This window comes from Schistocerca gregaria, chromosome 8 (assembly GCF_023897955.1).
Source record: "Schistocerca gregaria isolate iqSchGreg1 chromosome 8, iqSchGreg1.2, whole genome shotgun sequence".
Taxonomy (NCBI): domain Eukaryota; kingdom Metazoa; phylum Arthropoda; class Insecta; order Orthoptera; family Acrididae; genus Schistocerca; species Schistocerca gregaria.
Genome location: NC_064927.1, coordinates 436,060,400 through 436,078,529, shown reverse-complemented (window position 1 = coordinate 436,078,529; position 18,130 = coordinate 436,060,400). Strand labels below are relative to the sequence as shown.

The window sequence follows — 18,130 nt, the reverse complement described above, 5'->3', positions numbered from 1 at the left end:
CTGAACTTAGATGCAATATTCAAATTTCTCCTTGGTTTTCCTTCACTGCTTCTTCAATGTGTAGATTGAATAACATTGAGGATAGGCTAAAACCTTGAGTGTCTCTGCTCTCAGCAACTGCTACCTTTTCATGTCCTGTGGCTTTAGACTTTTACCTGGTTTCTGTGCAACTATAAACCTTTTGTTCCCTGTATTTTATCCTTACTACTTCCAGAATTTCAAGTAGTCTAGTCGAAATTCTCAAAACCTGTCTCAAAAAATGCTATAAACATAGGCTTGCCTTTCTTAAAACCTAGGGTGAGTATTGCCTGTTGTATTCCTACATTTCTCGGGAATCCAAACTAATCTTCTTAAAGGTCAGCCACTGACAATTCTCATGTTAATATTGTATCTTTAAACAGATACAGTGGTTTAGTGAGACTAGTAAATAAATGGTCTGGATTTTGATCCTCATTGAATCAAATGTTACTTCTGACACTTCCCCTTTTTTCACACACAAAAAGCATTGAAAGAATTAAAAATAAAGGTGCTGGATTCAGATATCAGGTTAAGCATTCAGTGCTGCCTCTGTGCCACCACCACCACCACCTCACACACACCCAGTAAACAAACCTCTGATTCCACAAAAAATGCGACTCGCGTGTTTATAACAGCTAAAATCTTCTGATTACTTTACAAATGAGTTCATTAAATATTTATCATGTGAGCAAGAAAAGGTTTGAAATTACATATAAGTTTGTTTAGAGTTACTAAGTGCTCCCATTCTCAGATACTAGAGGAACATATTCAGAGTAGTTCTTGCATCGTCAGTATGCTGCCTAAAGAAATATACTCAGTTTCTTACTGTAATATTTGACTTACTGTTCAAACCTTTAATGTAAGAGTCTCTCTTAGTTAACATATTATGACAGCATTTTAAATTTTTAAGTTCGATCAGTAATTCTATGAAACACTGACGGTGAAATTTTTGCTGCCCCTGGAACCACAGATGTTCATCCGGCAACATTCATCATGAACTGGGTAGACTATAAAGTACGGTAAAACCCCTTTTTAATGAATCTCTGGGAACCCAAATACTTACCTTCAAACGGGGGTTTCCCAGATGAGGAGTTTTGCTACAGTACACAGGTGTGACCAGAAGCATAATTCAAGCAAGTTTAGCTGATAAAAGTGCTATTTAATTACAAAATTAACAATACAGTGTGCTATACATTTAATCACTATAGGTCAGCAAGTGATAATCGAAAAGATCGCAGTCAAAAAAAGCTAAGAATAAGATTCAATGACTGCTGGCCTGTATTTTGATAGGACCAGAGATGGGATCATGTAAGTAAGGGGGCCTAAGGTGGTATAATGTAGCACTGGAACTGGTTGCTCAAATAAAATAACAGGAAATTTAGAGAGCTTAAGGTGTTCTAATTAGGCATTTTGTACTAAACAGCTATGGTCCCGCAACCATTTCAATAATGGACTTGAAGACTTATGTTAAGTTTGTCACGGGCATTGCAGATGCACGGCAGCTTTTGGTGAACTGTAAGCTTTCTGCTTTTGGATTGCTATAACTTCATGAAAGTAAAACTGGTAACTTCAGCACTTAAATGAACATTTATACCTCTTATGCTTTGTAAGCTCAGCTACTGCGACATCTAATACAGTGACATATCATATGAAAAGAAGTTTCTGATTCGTTAAACACATGTTCGTATCACTACTAGGGAAGTAGTGAGTGACTACAGTTTAAATACATGTCAACTGACTGAATAGCTTACCATTTAATGTATCGCAGGACACAAAGTACAACCTCTATGGAATGGAAAGAAACCTGAAACTCATTCTGATATGTTAGGAATTGCATAAAAATGGATTTCAGTTTGCAGGATGTTTCACATTTATTCTCTAAAAGCGGACTGTTTTCTAAAGCATGGTTCAATACAAGTGGGATGGGATAACATTATTTTTATTGGAGTTTTGTCAGGACCAAAGGAAATATACATAAAAGTAGGATTTCCTTAAAAGTGGGTTCATTAATTCAGGATTTCACTGAAATATAGATAACAATCGTGGTGAACCAGTGCTCAGATGAAAAAGGCCTGCCCTGTCAGAGTAAGAGCGTAATTCTCTGTGTAATCAGTGAGCTGTTCCAGTTATTGCTTACAATGGCAGTATTGTTGTAGTACAGCTCCAGCTGCATGCAAATAGAACATTTATTCTGAACTTAGAATCAGTTAAATTCTTTAACTCTGTTGTGAAACTATCATTCAGTAATGAAGTGCTAAACATTGTCAGCAACGGCATCAATTTCATGTCATCCATGTCATCCATGTGAACACTCGTTGTTTAGAAAGTTGGGTGTTTACCATGTTCAGATTTTAATAAATTATTAACAACTTGTGTACATGTTGTAGCATCCACTTGACCTCCTGAATCGGAAGTTCTACAGTAAGCCACAAATTGTATAACAGAAATAAGTTGTTCCCCTCACTTTCTCCCATTTCAACTGATCTTTACATTTATTTTCAACATGCATTAGTTTTTGATACAGTAAGGCATTTGAAAGGCACCTGATACCATCTAAACATTGAGGTACAAATGAAAGAATTTGGCAAAACTGAATTTATTCCTGCTCTAACATTGTAAGGAAGAGATAGATTGCTACTTACAGGGTGTTTCAAAAAGACCGGTATATTTGAAACGGCAATAAAAACTAAACGAGCAGCGATAGAAATACACCGTTTGTTGCAATATGCTTGGGACAACAGTACATTTTCAGGCGGACAAACTTTCGAAATTACAGTAGTTAAAATTTTCAACAACAGATGGCGCTGAAAGTGATGTGAAAGATATAGAAGACAATGCAGTCTGTGGGTGCGCCATTCTGTACGTCGTCTTTCTGCTGTAAGCGTGTGCTGTGGACAACATGGTTTATTCCTTAGAACAGAGGATTTTTTTGGTGTTGGAATTCCACCGCCTAGAACACAGTGTTTTTGCAACAAGACGAAGTTTTCAACGGAGGTTTAATGTAACCAAAGGACCGAAAAGCGATACAATAAAGGATCTGTTTGAAAAATTTCAACGGACTGGGAACGTGATGGATGAACGTGCTGGAAAGGTAGGGCGACCGTGTACGGCAACCACAGAGGGCAACGCGCAGCTAGTGCAGCAGGTGATCCAACTGCGGCCTCGGGTTTCCGTTCGCCGTGTTGCAGCTGCAGTCCAAATGACGCCAACGTCCACGTATCGTCTCATGCGCCAGAGTTTAAACCTCTATCCATACAAAATTCAGACGTGGCAACCCCTCAGCGCCGCTACCATTGCTGCACGAGACACATTCGTTAACGATATAGTGCACAGGATTGATGACGGCGATATGCATGTGGGCAGCATTTGGTTTACTGACGAAGCTTATTTTTACATGGACGGCTTTGTCAATAAACAGAACTGGCGCATATGGGGAACCGAAAAGCCCCATGTTGCAGTCCCATCGTCCCTGCATCCTCAAAAAGTACTGGTCTGGGCTGCCATTTCTTCCAAAGGAATCATTGGCCCATTTTTCAGATCCGAAACGATTACTGCATCACGCTATCTGGACGTTCTTCGTGGATTTGTGGCGGTACAAACTGCCTTAGACGATACTGCGAACACCTCGTGGTTTATGCAAGATGGTGCCCGGCCACATCGCACGGCTGACGTCTTTAATTTCCTAAATGAATATTTCGATGATCGTGTGATTGCTTTGGGCTATCCGAAACATACAGGAGGCGGTGTGGATTGGCCTCCCTATTCGCCAGACATGAACCCCTGTGACTTCTTTCTGTGGGGACACCTGAAAGACCAGGTGTACTGCCAGAATCCGTTCCGCCAGACACGTTGTCAAAGGTTTCGGGTAATTCCATTCAGAGACTACGCCATATTATTGCTACGCATGGTGGATATGTGGAAAATATTCTACTATAGAGTTTCCCAGACCGAAGCGCCATCTGTTGTTGAAAATTGTAACTACTGTAATTTCGAAAGTTTGCCTGCCTGAAAATGTACTGTTGTCCCAAGCATATTGCAACAAACGGTGTATTTCTATCGCTGCTCGTTTAGTTTGTATTGCCGTTTCAAATATACCGGTCATTTTTTAAACACCCTGTATCATAAATATGAGATGTCAAGTTGCAGACATGTGCAATTAACACTCTTTGCATGTAAGCTCTTCAGCCACAGCCATCATCAGAAGAAGAGAAATACACATACATATTCTTTCACACAAGCAAGCCCACATCGTACACACTACAGCCAACTTCGCAGCTCAGAACAGAATGCCATTCTTGTCAGAGTTGGTCATGTGTGCACAACGTGTGCTTTCTTGTGTAAATGAATGTGTTTGTATTTCTTCTTCTTCTTCTTCTTCTTCTGAAAGTCTGTGGCTGTAAGCTTATCTGTAAATGTCTTTTAATTGTGCATGTGTGCAACTTAATGTGTCATCTGTTCCTTGTGTTTTGATGTTCCAAACTGGACTTTCTGTTAATTTCTACTTTGCTATAGTTGAGGCAACATCAGAATAGTGTGTATTTATTTTGTACATAAAATTGTCAGTTTGCTAGTGGGTAAAATGAAACTGACATATAAAGCCTACAAGGAGTTGTGGGAGGCAACAACCGCAATTACCTTCCAGTTGTAGTTAAATGAGTAATACTTCACATAGAAGTGGCGTTTGGTTGCAGACAGGCACATTAATAAGCTTTCAGGCAGTCTTTTTTCCAAAGTAGAAAACACACCCTCGCACAACCACTTTTTGAGGGCACTGTGCCCCAGTACCTTAACCATAGGCAATGACTCTCTCTCTCTCTCTCTCTCTCTCTCCCCCCTCTCTCTCCCCCCTCTCTCTCCCCCCTCTCTCTCCCCCCTCTCTCTCCCCCCTATCTCTCCCCCCTATCTCTCCCCCTATCTCTCCCCCCTATCTCTCCCCCCTATCTCTCCCCCCCTATCTCTCCCCCCCTATCTCTCCCCCCCCCTATCTCTCCCCCCCCCTATCTCTCCCCCCCCCTATCTCTCCCCCCCTATCTCTCCCCCCCTATCTCTCCCCCCCTATCTCTCCCCCCCTATCTCTCCCCCCCTCATCTCTCCCCCCCTCATCTCTCCCCCCCTCATCTCTCCCCCCCTCATCTCTCCCCCCCTCATCTCTCCCCCCCTCATCTCTCCCCCCCTCATCTCTCCCCCCCTCATCTCTCCCCCCCTCATCTCTCCCCCCCTCATCTCTCCCCCCCTCATCTCTCCCCCCCTCATCTCTCCCCCCCTCATCTCTCCCCCCCTCATCTCTCCCCCCCTCATCTCTCCCCCCCTCATCTCTCCCCCCCTCATCTCTCCCCCCCTCATCTCTCCCCCCCTCATCTCTCCCCCCCTCATCTCTCCCCCCCTCATCTCTCCCCCCCTCATCTCTCCCCCCCTCATCTCTCCCCCCCTCATCTCTCCCCCCCTCATCTCTCCCCCCCTCATCTCTCCCCCCCTCATCTCTCCCCCCCTCATCTCTCCCCCCCTCATCTCTCCCCCCCTCATCTCTCCCCCCCTCATCTCTCCCCCCCTCATCTCTCCCCCCCTCATCTCTCCCCCCCTCATCTCTCCCCCCCTCATCTCTCCCCCCCTCATCTCTCCCCCCCTCATCTCTCCCCCCCTCATCTCTCCCCCCCTCATCTCTCCCCCCCTCATCTCTCCCCCCCTCATCTCTCCCCCCCTCATCTCTCCCCCCCTCATCTCTCCCCCCCTCATCTCTCCCCCCCTCATCTCTCCCCCCCTCATCTCTCCCCCCCTCATCTCTCCCCCCCTCATCTCTCCCCCCCTCATCTCTCCCCCCCTCATCTCTCCCCCCCTCATCTCTCCCCCCCTCATCTCTCCCCCCCTCATCTCTCCCCCCCTCATCTCTCCCCCCCTCATCTCTCCCCCCCCTCATCTCTCCCCCCCCTCATCTCTCCCCCCCCTCATCTCTCCCCCCCCCTCATCTCTCCCCCCCCCTCATCTCTCCCCCCCCTCATCTCTCCCCCCCCTCATCTCTCCCCCCCCTCATCTCTCCCCCCCCTCATCTCTCCCCCCCTCATCTCTCCCCCCCTCATCTCTCCCCCCCTCATCTCTCCCCCCCTCATCTCTCCCCCCCTCATCTCTCCCCCCCTCATCTCTCCCCCCCTCATCTCTCCCCCCCTCATCTCTCCCCCCCTCATCTCTCCCCCCCTCATCTCTCCCCCCCTCATCTCTCCCCCCCTCATCTCTCCCCCCCCTATCTCTCCCCCCCCTATCTCTCCCCCCCCTATCTCTCCCCCCCCCTATCTCTCCCCCCCCCTATCTCTCCCCCCCCCTATCTCTCCCCCCCCCTATCTCTCCCCCCCCCTATCTCTCCCCCCCCCTATCTCTCCCCCCCCCTATCTCTCCCCCCCCCCTATCTCTCCCCCCCCCCTATCTCCCCCCCCCCTATCTCTCCCCCCCCCTATCTCTCCCCCCCCTATCTCTCCCCCCCTATCTCCCCCCCCCTATCTCCCCCCCTATCTCCCCCCCTATCTCCCCCCCTATCTCCCCCCCTATCTCCCCCCCTATCTCCCCCCCTATCTCCCCCCCTATCTCCCCCCCCTATCTCCCCCCCTATCTCCCCCCCCTATCTCCCCCCCCCTATCTCCCCCCCCTATCTCCCCCCCCCTATCTCCCCCCCCCTATCTCCCCCCCCCTATCTCCCCCCCCCTATCTCCCCCCCCCTATCTCCCCCCCCCTATCTCCCCCCCCCTATCTCCCCCCCCCCTATCTCCCCCCCCTATCTCCCCCCCCCCTATCTCCCCCCCCTATCTCCCCCCCCCTATCTCCCCCCCCTATCTCCCCCCCCCTATCTCCCCCCCCCTATCTCCCCCCCCCTATCTCCCCCCCCTATCTCCCCCCCCTATCTCCCCCCCCTATCTCCCCCCCCTATCTCCCCCCCCTATCTCCCCCCCCTATCTCCCCCCCCCTATCTCCCCCCCCCTATCTCCCCCCCCCTATCTCCCCCCCCTATCTCCCCCCCCTATCTCCCCCCCCCTATCTCTCCCCCCCCCCCTATCTCTCCCCCCCCCTATCTCTCCCCCCCCCCCTATCTCTCCCCCCCCCCCTATCTCTCCCCCCCCCCCCTATCTCTCCCCCCCCCCCCTATCTCTCCCCCCCCCCCTATCTCTCCCCCCCCCTATCTCTCCCCCCCCTACCTCTCCCCCCACCTCTCCCCCCCTACCTCTCCCCCCACCCCCCATCTCTCCCCCCACCCCCCCATCTCTCCCCCCACTCGTGTGTGTGTTCCCTCCTGCTGTGCCTGTCTGCAACTCAATGCCGCCTTTAGGTGGCGAGTAGCAATTCATTTTTACCATACTGTTATTCCATTCTGGATTTACCGTTGTTAGATGATCTAAATTTTATGGTTTCCTATTTCAGAAGTTTTCAGTTCTTTTATTACAGACACAGTTGCCAGATACTTTTACATTTAGTTGGCAGGTTTGTTTTGTTGAAATATTGATGGTATTGACAGCACTTCAAACTTGTTCTGCTGACAAGTATCCTGTTTGGGCCATGCAGTGTATTGTTGTTGTTTGCTTAAATGATTGCATGCTGTTGTCAGCAAGCACATACCTCAAGGGGAGGAAAAACATTTATTTGTAAATGTATTTCAATTAAACACATCAGCTGCAAAATTTAGGTTCTAAAATCTTTTGTTAAGAGTATGAGCTTAGTGTCTGTGTTTTATAGCAGGGTGTATACGACCCGGGACAACTGGAAGATCTGTGTATACGACCCGGGACAACTGGAAGATCTGGGAAAAATCCTGGAATTTTTTTCATCCGGGAGAAAACCAGGAAAAACACGGGAATTTTTCATTATGTTCAATCAAATTTTGTAATTTTGACTGGTAAGAAGCGATACTCTAACAAAGAATATTAGTGTATCCCACTGCTGCAGAATAATACTTCAGCAATAAAACATGAAAAAGTGAAAAACCTAAAATAAAAATTACACTGCAAAGTAAATGCGCCATATACAGCAACAAAACAGTGCTCATACAAGTGTCTGCCAACAGAAAAATTTCTCAAAGGCTTTAGGAAAAATATGCAATGATTCGTAACAACAAATTGCCTCCGATGAGTGTGACGTCACAACTTTTTACATTAGTCGTTTTAGCAGTTACAAGCAAAATCATGAGCATGTGCCACTGAGTAGTACCTTCTCCCTCTTCTGGCTACAGAAATGTGGCTGTTGGCTGTCTAAGCAGCTGCAGGTTCAAATGTCTTGTTTCTTTTATGACCTAATGTAAGATCTTTTAATGTTTTACATGTACGAACATACGGCTCCCTACGACTTCGTAGCTGCGCAGGTGCAGTGATGCCTGTCATCTGGCGCTTTCTGGCAACTGCAGAAACAACCCTATTTCTAACAGGTCACGGAAAATAATCCGAATGGTGGTTTGAAAGGTTACTACCAAAGAAAATTTCCTTTTACGCACGTTGAACTACGTACAAGAATGTACGATGAATTTCTTAAATCAGAGAGCGTTTGACTCTCATTTAAAAATAAACTCTTTGATGACGAGTCATTTAGATGAATTTCTAGCCCAGAAGAACAGACATTTATGTTGTTATTAAAAATTTTAATGGCACATTTGTGTGATGTATCTTAAATTTTAATACGCCCATTAAAGACCAACATTATATGTGAAAGCTTAGCTTCTCTTCCAGCGTATTAATCTTATAGACCAATATTATAAGTGAAAGCTTTACTTTTCTTGTAGCAACACTATGTATATTAATTTAAACCATTAACATTCTCTGTCTGTGTGTACGCACTACTAAACAGTGATGTTGCTATTGGCGGACTTCATCACGTGTCATAAGCACTGAATACCTGGTATCATCTGCTAGTGAAAATCGCGTGACATGAGCTATGACTGGCTTACAAAAGTTAATCGCAATCTCGATTTCAATGCTTCGGAAAGTAACAGGCGGTGTTTGGTGGAATTCGACTTCTTACTTTCCTAACACGAAAATATGCAGCGTATGTGTCACTGCATATCAAAGATCTTTCCAAAATGTCCCCCTCCCCCCCCCCCCCTGCGCTTTGTTTTCTAAAGCGCTGGTAAATTTTCGCCTATGTATAAGGAAGGGACAAGTTATACAGTTCATAGAGAAAATGTACTGTCAATTAACAGGGAAAAAGTATGTTTTCACCTGGGAGAAAAAGTATTTATAACCAGGAAATTCAGGAATTTTATTTTCTTTGTCCACGTATACACCCTGTATAGGTAATGTTACAACTTACAATGAAATTACTTGAATTTTGTAGGTATAGTTCATCGCACTGCATCTCCTCATTTGCATGCTGGTCAAGCTCCTGAGTTGCTTCATCAGATGATGCTTCAACAGCAGCAGCAACAGCATCAGCAGCAGCAAATTAGAATACCTTCACCTTTAAACAATGGTAAATAACAGTTGAGTTTGGTTTAAATGTTTCTGAGTAATAGATCAGAGGTACCTTACTTGAATAAAACGTAGTGTGTGTAATCTCTGCAATGTCTCACTAACTAAATTAAATTTATTCCGTTCTGTACATGCAGCATACTGTCAGGGATCTTCACTAATATCCCCCAGTATGACAGTAAAAGCAAATACACTCACTGTTCAACCTCCAGGTAAGACACTGTGAAGTTTTTAGTTAAGTATTGTAAAGTAGGTGTGTATTATCTTAGAGATTAAACTGTGCTGTTATTAATGGTAAAATAGTTCCCTTTCTGTATATTTTACACACTCTTCATATCATAAAAATGTGGGTCTTTCAGTAGTTAAATCTGAGTTGCAGTGAATGTAAGCAGTGTGAAATAGCAAATAGTTTTGCATTTAAAGTTTGTATATATTCAAGTGGAAATGTATTATGGGACCACAGTAGTTGAATTCAGAGCAAGAAAAGGCATTTGGTGTGCACGCCATTAAACCTCATATTTCATGAAAGATTGACTTCACTTCTCATGTTGACAGAATTTTGTGATGCCCAAGAACTTGAAGTTACATTTAATGTAATTTGGTAATAGGCATATGAGGACTGTTCAAAAAATTCCGGAGCACTTTCTGCAATATTTTTCTGCACTTATCTTTTACTTATTGTGCATAGTCTCCTTAGAAATACTCTCCTCCACAATTGATACATTTCTCCCAGTGCCATTTTCACTTTTGGAAGTTGTCTTAGCATGCCTTTTGCTGGATCGTGCAAAGCACCATCTGTGAATTTTCTTATGTCGTTGCAAATCTGTCCTTCCAATGGGGTTTTCAACTGGGGAAATAATAAAAGTCCACAGGTGTCAGGTCTGGAGACAAGAGGATGAGGCAACACAGTGATTTCATTTTTTGTGCAATAGTCGTGCACCAACAGGGATGAATGTGCAGGTGCGTTATCGTGATGCAAACCGACGACATTTTACAGTTTATTCATCAAATTTACAGAAATGGTGACATTTTATGGTTTATGGATGGACTGTGTCATCTTAAAACTTCGCAGACAAAAATTTGAAACGTTAACATTTGATCATCACCCCACTTCCGTTTGATTGTTTTGTTTCCTTGGGTCGAAGGCAAGCCTAAGATAGTCGATAACTCATTCTTTGATGTGTTTAGTACTCTTAACTATGTGATGTTCGTGTCATCATTGGGATTGACTTCAAAGCCAGGATAATTATTTTTCCATGTGAGTCATACATGTCCGCAGGTTCTGCTCTGCAAATCCTTTGTTCTGCTCCATTCACTTGTTGTGATTTAACTCGTATTCTTTGACCATATGAGTACTAATTACATTTTTCCACTCTTTCCTTCTTCCTCTTCCTCTTAGCATGTGCAAGTTATTCATTCAAAGGGTTGGTGTCATGTTTGTTTAATGGTTTAAGGCTGTGTGTGCTTTGACAAGTTCAATGAAGTGTTTGACTGCCTTGTGTTTGTTGTTATTTTATGTGACATTCAATGATACAGGTTTCTTTTGATGTTTAAGTACATATCAAAACATTTGTCGGACATTCTCATACTCTTAGTCCTGTTGTAGGATTCATGAATAAATTCAACAAGAAACAGTACTTCTAGGCATTTAAAGAACCATAATCTGTTGATTTTCTGTGTACACTAAATTAAAAAAAAGGGCGGAAAATTTGCCTTTTGTGCTATGTGTGGGGTTGATACTAATCTTCCACATGGTGGAAGAAATGATTACTTAAATCATGTGTGCTAAACATGTAAGTTATTTTACATGAAAGGAAGATCACAATGTACCCTTCAGTGCGGCTGGTCATGCTGGTTCTTTAAGATGATGGTTCCACATCAGAAGTTGCAAAGAAACATATCTATGGTCACACAAAAATGTGCATTGTAAATAAAACTGCAAACAAATGTATCATCTGAAGTTGTTAAGGGCCTATGATATTTTGTGGGAAAGAGTAGTCAGCACTGTGCTGTCCACACCAGCTTAAGATGGGGGCACAGCAGGGCGAAATACATGTAACCTGATGTTATCACAGCTGAATTCCCATAACATAACAACTGTGTGGCTTTCTGTACTAATAATGCCCCTCTTATGATAGAGCACAAAAATGGGCTTTCAGCAGTTCTGAAGGAAGTTAACCAGGTATTGTCATCATAGGTTGCACTTGACACCCGATGAATCTACCAGTTGAAAAAGTTGGTGGAAGATTACAACTTAAAGTGGGTGAGATCCATATTCATTCGATCTGCTTCTCTTTCTTCTTAGAGAAAGTAATATTATGTACCCAAAAGATTTCCATATGCTTGACAATTTTCAGAATACTTAGAGTTGAACAAGGTGGATCCAAAGAGTATCAGAAAAGAATTCTTCATTCTGCTACTACATATACTGCTAAAAGAATAGCATATTCTTCCAAATGTGACAAACCCATCTTAAATGGCAATAGTTCAGCTACAACATGTGAGGCAATAATGTTTATGATCAGGTGTCACGAAATTTGAACAAACCCTTTTGCACTTTCCTTCATGTGACTAGTAGTGTGTTTGACAAATTCAGTGTTGCTCTTCAGACTTATTCCCCACAAGTTCACTTTTTATTGGAACTTACACTGGAGTTCCTAAAGCAGTTTTGAACAAAGTTCATTACACCTAATATTGTAAAAAGCTCCTCGCTGTTTCAAGTAGAGTACAGCTTGATTGAAAATCAAAGAAGTGACAATGAGTTAGTTATTGGCATTTGGTTTTTGAACATAGTGAATGATCTCCAAGATACAGATAAATCACTTTTCTTTTCATCAGTGAGAAACTACTTTTGTGCTGTGTATGACTAAATCATCACGTTTCCACTCAAGAATGACATGTTGGAGCATGCTCAAATTGCAAGGTTTGACAAAATTGAAGATTTACTGTTTTCTTCCATTAGTTTTTCCTTCGGAAAGTTTCCTCATGGTATGCAAGGAAGAAAATGAAACTACAGATGAGGTGGTGAATGAGCTTCAAAGGCAGTTTACAACTTTACAGGCAGATGACACTTCAGCTGCAAATAAAGATGCTGCAAGTAATTGCAGTTGGATGCAAGTATCAAGAATTCTTGGTGCCATTGGACTTCTTAAATATAATCAAATTTCTAGAGTAATCTTCTACTTCTCACCATACCCCATAGCAGTGCAGAATGTGAACATGTTCTCAGCCTTGCAAAGAAAAATAGAAGAGAGTTCAGATCATCCATCATTGGACAATGATTCTTTGGACTAATTTCTTTTATAAAGATCAGGGCTTCTGGTCCCTTTTATGGCAAAACATTCTCAAGACTGTTTGCAGGAAACTAGAGAGATCACAACCTTGGCTTGGAAGTTGAAGTAGCATGTTTTTCAGTGTGTGTAATATTATTTCTTCCCTTTGTTACATGGAACAAGTTTTATTGTGTGAAGCCTTTTTCAGTTGTTGCATATCTGCTTAATTTATCGAGGAAGTCCTATTATGTATGCTCCTAACCAATATCCACCAAGACTGCTGATGTTCAACATGGATTTCATTTTGATTTTCATGTTCATCTACAGATCAATGAAATCACATTTACGTACGTAATAGGCTGATGAAGTATCATGTTTAAAGCCTGAAGTATTGCATTTTGTAACCCAGGTATTGTATTTTTGTCAAGCTGGATGTGTCAAAAATTTTTCTTCTTTTCGTTCACATTTGCTCTATCCAAAAGCTCTTCACAAATTGTGATGCGAAGATGTTTCTGGCCAAGACTTCTGAGCCGTGGGACAAATCTTTTTTGATAGGAACATGACCTAACAGAAATGTTACATTCTTCTGCAATCTCTCGGAGAGAGTCTGTCTTCAATCAACAAGCACCATTTCATTGTCGCTGCTGACCATGAGTGTTTTTGGTAGATGTCGGAAGGTGTCCTGAACGAAGGTCATCTTTTAACTCTTTAACGTCTGTCTGGCCATTTTTAAACCATGTGAACCATTTGTAATACTGACTACAGCTTAGAAGACTTCCTGCATCATTTGCTGTGTGTCTGTAAAGGTTTTCTTAAGTTTCACGCAAAATTTAATGCAGGCGCATTGCAAATTTTGAGACGGCAGAGTTGGAGGAGCAAATATACAACACAACTTTCTGCTCAATACAACACTGAACAATAACCAACAGACATACAACAGTGGAACTTCCAGCAGTTACACATTAAACACAGTCATGTGCAGGGATGCCAATGAGATGCCAACACAAAATTACAAATCTTTTGGAATTTTTTGAAAAGACCTCATATAAAGAACATATTTGTGTTTTAAAATTCCTTTTATCATAACTTATGCAAATAATTCTTTGTTTTAGTGGTGCCACGTGTTCCTTCTCCACGAGAATTGCAGCTTCACACACAGAACATAATGCAATCAGCCTTAATAAAGAAGAAGTTGGAAGAACAGCGTGAAAATTACAGAAAAAGGCAAGAAATGCAACAGTAAGTACAACAGTGCAGCTGTGCTATTAGCTTGAAAAAAATATAGTGAGATATTGTGCACTACAGAACTTTAAAAAGGGAAAAATTTGCGAGACGAAACTACAATTATGGGTGGACTTCCTGGGAATGCTTACTTTCAGGAGGTGAAATTCTTAATATTAATACATAAATACAAAAAAGGATTCTGTCCCAGCTTAAGAGCATCAAAACTATTTGCAGTTCTAACAATTCAGTATCCTGAAAGTAAGTAATGGCCAACAATTTTCTCATAATTTTAAAAATATAATTTGTAAATTTCTATGAACAGCTTGGTGAAAGCATTATCATAGCAAAGATACACAGAACCAACGCCGATCAAATTTGTAAAACTTCGTATGCTGACTACCTTTGCTGATAATGAAGTTGAAAGAATGTACAATTAGATGAACACAATCATTCAGATAGTTAAGAGATGGAGAAGTCTGATGGGTGACTGGACTTTCATAGTAGGAAAAGGAAGAGAAGGCAGAAAGGACTGAAAGGGAAAAACATTGACTACAATTTTGCACAGAGCATAATTTAAACTTGGCTAATAATTGGTATAAAAATAAGGACTGGAGAGGTCTAGGAAAAGCGGTATATTTCTGGAAACTCGCCCAGAACTGTGGATCAGGGGAGATCTGCTGCACAGGATAAAGAGGAGAGACAATTATCAGCTTTGTTTACCATTGCCATCATACATAACGGAGTAAGTTGGTTGTAATTAGTGGCCCTTTGCATGTAATGTATTGTGTTGTAAAGGATTTACTTTTACAAACTTTTGGAACCAGTGAGTCCTTCTGGCAGAAGAGTTGAAGGGGGAAGAAGAGGGGTGAAGGAAAAGGACTGTAGAGGTTTAGGGGAAGGGGTACAGTTCAGAAAAGTTACCCAGAACCCTGTGTAGGGGAGACTTAATGGATGGTATGAGAAGGAAAGACTCCCCGAATTAAATTTCACATGGTCCTTTCCTGAATCTCATGCCAATTCAGTCCACGTCAAACCTACTAACAAACAACAGTACTTAAATTTTGACAGTTGTCTTCCTTTCCATGTCAAACTTATCCTCCCATACAGCCTTGGCATTAGAGGCAAATGCATTTATTCAGATGCAGACTCTTTACAGCAATGCACTCTCACTTCAGCCTTCACTGGACTTACTTATCCCAAGAGCCTAGTCCAAAAGCAGATTTCTTGGGGCATCACAATCAATCCTGGTACTGCTGATCCCTCAAAAAACTACTGCGGAGTGCACCACTTGTCACCCAATATTATCCTGGTCTTGAATGTACCAATCGGCTACTTTGACAAGACCATGACTTCCTAAGATCATGCCCTGAAATGAGATACATTCAGTATGTAGCTCTTTGTCGCCCTCCCACTCGCCACAGTATCCTTGTCAGACCCTACGCTGCTCCTGCTCCTGTCTCCCTGCTCTATGGCTCCTACCACTATGACAGTCCCCACTACAAGACTTGGCCTATGCACACTCCTACTGCCACCTATTCCATTCCTATAACTGACAAAACACACACTATCAAAGGGAGACCCATCTGTCAAAGTATTTGCTTCTCATCCCGTGTGGTAAGGCTCCTCTGCCCTGGGGTTCTGGGTGACTGCTCTAAATTGTACCCCTTCCCTAAACCTCTCCAGTCTTTTTCCCATGCTGCCACTTGGTGGGTAGATTTTTAATCTATCCATTTATATTATCAATAATGGATTATTTTCATTGTTATGTGAGAATAATTTGATGGAGTACATGATGTTCCCTCAGAATTACTGAAATCCTAGAGACCCAACGATGATAAGCTCATGTGCAAGATAGGTGACTTTGGAGGAGATATTATATTAATTCTTGTACTAACTGTTGTGAAGATTATTGAACCACCAGTTTAATGGCTTGTTGTAAAATACTTACACACATCATGTATAGAATAATGGAAGGACAGCTTGAAGCTCTTCATTGATCATCATCTTGGGAAGTTGTTTGGATTCTGGAAAAATGTGGGAATACATGTGGCTCTACTGAGACTAAGACTTACAGTAAAAGATATGATAAAGTAAGTAAACCAACATATGTGGCATTGTACATTTAGAGACAGCTTTTGACTGGAACACACTTGTTGAAATTCTGCAGATAACAGGGATAAAATGAAAGCAGCAAAATGCTATTTAAAACTTGTACAGAAACTGGATGGCAGTTAAAAGTTGAAGGACATGTGGTCAAAGTAAATTGGATGATGCTGTTGGAATTGGGCTAACAAATGGCATTAAGATGTAGATGAATTTAGCTATTTCGGTAGCAACATAATTGATTGTTGAAGTAGACAAGATACCAAATGATGATTGCTGATGGCAAGAAAAGTTTCTGAAAAAGAATGTAACATTTAATAGAAATTCAAGGGTTAGGAAGTCATTTCTGAAGATACTTGTATGGAGTAGCTGTATATGGAAGTGAAATGTGATTCATAATCAGTTTATGTAACAAGAGAACAGAAGCTTTTGAAATGCGGTGCTATAGAAGAATAGTAAAGATGAGTTTAATGTATTGAATAATAAATTAGGAGATTGTGTTGAATGAAACTGATGAAAAAATAAAATTCTTGCACAACTGGACTAAAAGAAAGGATAGATTATAGTACATGCTTTGAGGCATCAAGGAATAGTCGATTTGGTAATGGAGAAGTTGGGGGGGGGGGGGGGGTTACCTAGGAATGAATAAAGTAAACAGGTACAGATGTGTTTGGGTCACTGTAGCTATTTGAGGATACTCTTGCACAGCAGATTGTGGAGTGGAAAGCTGCATCAACCAACCTTCCAATTGAAGACCACGACAACAACAAGCAACAAGAGTTGTAACACTGTAAGTAGTCAATTTTGGACTGTCTTTGCTGTGCTGCTGAGACCGTGTTACACCAATGGAATGCAGGGTGTGATAAACTTCAGTTTATACTAGGTATTTTTAGATGTTCTGTTTTGGATATTGTCTTCTTGCAAGTAAATTCTTCTTGGGAATGCTGCCTTATAGTGTTTAGAGGAAGCATTGAGAAGAGACGTAAAGAAAAAGTTAGGACTTGCTGAATTTTTTAAGTCTTGATAGCAGTAAAACATGTAACATCAGAACCTGCTCATTATTGGTTTGTCGATTAACAACCAACTTAAGATCATTCTTAGTAAATAATCAATATGTACATGTAATGGTGCTAACATAATCATCATTTGACACTAATCATGGTTTAACTTGGTAACAATGGTGGTGTGGCCCGCACTGTATGTGGATACTGATTCTTTATCCTGCATGATTTGAAGATGGTTGTTAACCAACCAGACCAGTAATGAAAAAATTGATTATATATATTCATTGCAATCAATACTATTTAAGTTTTTAATTAATAATACTGATTGCTGTATCTCCTTTGCCTGATGTCAGGTCTTATAAAAACTTGATTATTGTACTTACTTTCTTAAACTTACCTTGTCAGAGATAGAGTGTGTGTGTGTGTGTGTGTGTGTGTGTGTGTGTGTGTGTGTGTGTGTGTGTGTGTGTGTGTGTTCCTAAGTTATTGGATCCATAAAAGAATACTTACTAATACGACATAACTGAACCACTTTAGTTGTGCAAATAGCATTGTGTTGTACTCCTTACTTCTATGAAATTTAACATCAAATAGAAGGGCTTAATCTTGCAGACTTCAAAGATGACCTCAAAATTGGTTCTACCCTCCACAAAAATTGTGTAATCAGTAAATTGAAAAGAATGAAGTTCAGTTAGTAGGTTTTTATATTTGACTGTTGAAGAAAGTGGTTAGATGGACAGCAAAAGAAATACTCAGGTGAGTAAAAAATGACCTGAAGTGCTTATAGTTTTGGGAACTACACTTCTGAGGTGAGGTATGAAATGGAAAGTTTGCATTCACTGTATTAAAAGTTCTTCACTATAGCTTTGAGGCATTATTTTAATGTGTTAAACACTAAAAAAACTCAAGATTTCTCAACAAGTTGTTGATATATATGTCAGGAATAAGTAGGGGAGACAAAAACAAGAAAAAGGATTAGGGTAAAAAGACGAATTGGAAAAGACTTAACTGCACTGAACATCAAATTGTTGTGGAGCATGTTGCTGAGTAAATGAATGAAACATCTCAAAGAGCA

General features: G+C 42.0%; 1 protein-coding gene across 42 annotated transcripts in view; it reads left to right on the top strand.

The window, feature by feature from the left end:
• LOC126283988 (eukaryotic translation initiation factor 4E transporter) overlaps window positions 1-18,130 on the top strand; it is a 246,923-nt gene that overhangs the window by 190,382 nt on the left and 38,411 nt on the right. For 27 of the 42 annotated variants that reach the window (XM_049982498.1, XM_049982522.1, XM_049982523.1 and 24 more), the window contains 2 exons: window positions 9,319-9,453; window positions 13,837-13,963. In XM_049982498.1, the coding sequence (XP_049838455.1) occupies window positions 9,319-9,453; window positions 13,837-13,963 (262 nt within the window). Of the gene's footprint in view, window positions 1-9,318; window positions 9,454-9,589; window positions 9,665-13,836; window positions 13,964-18,130 lie in introns of all 42 variants that reach the window. The other 15 variants (XM_049982509.1, XM_049982518.1, XM_049982486.1 and 12 more) reach the window with 1 other exon arrangement.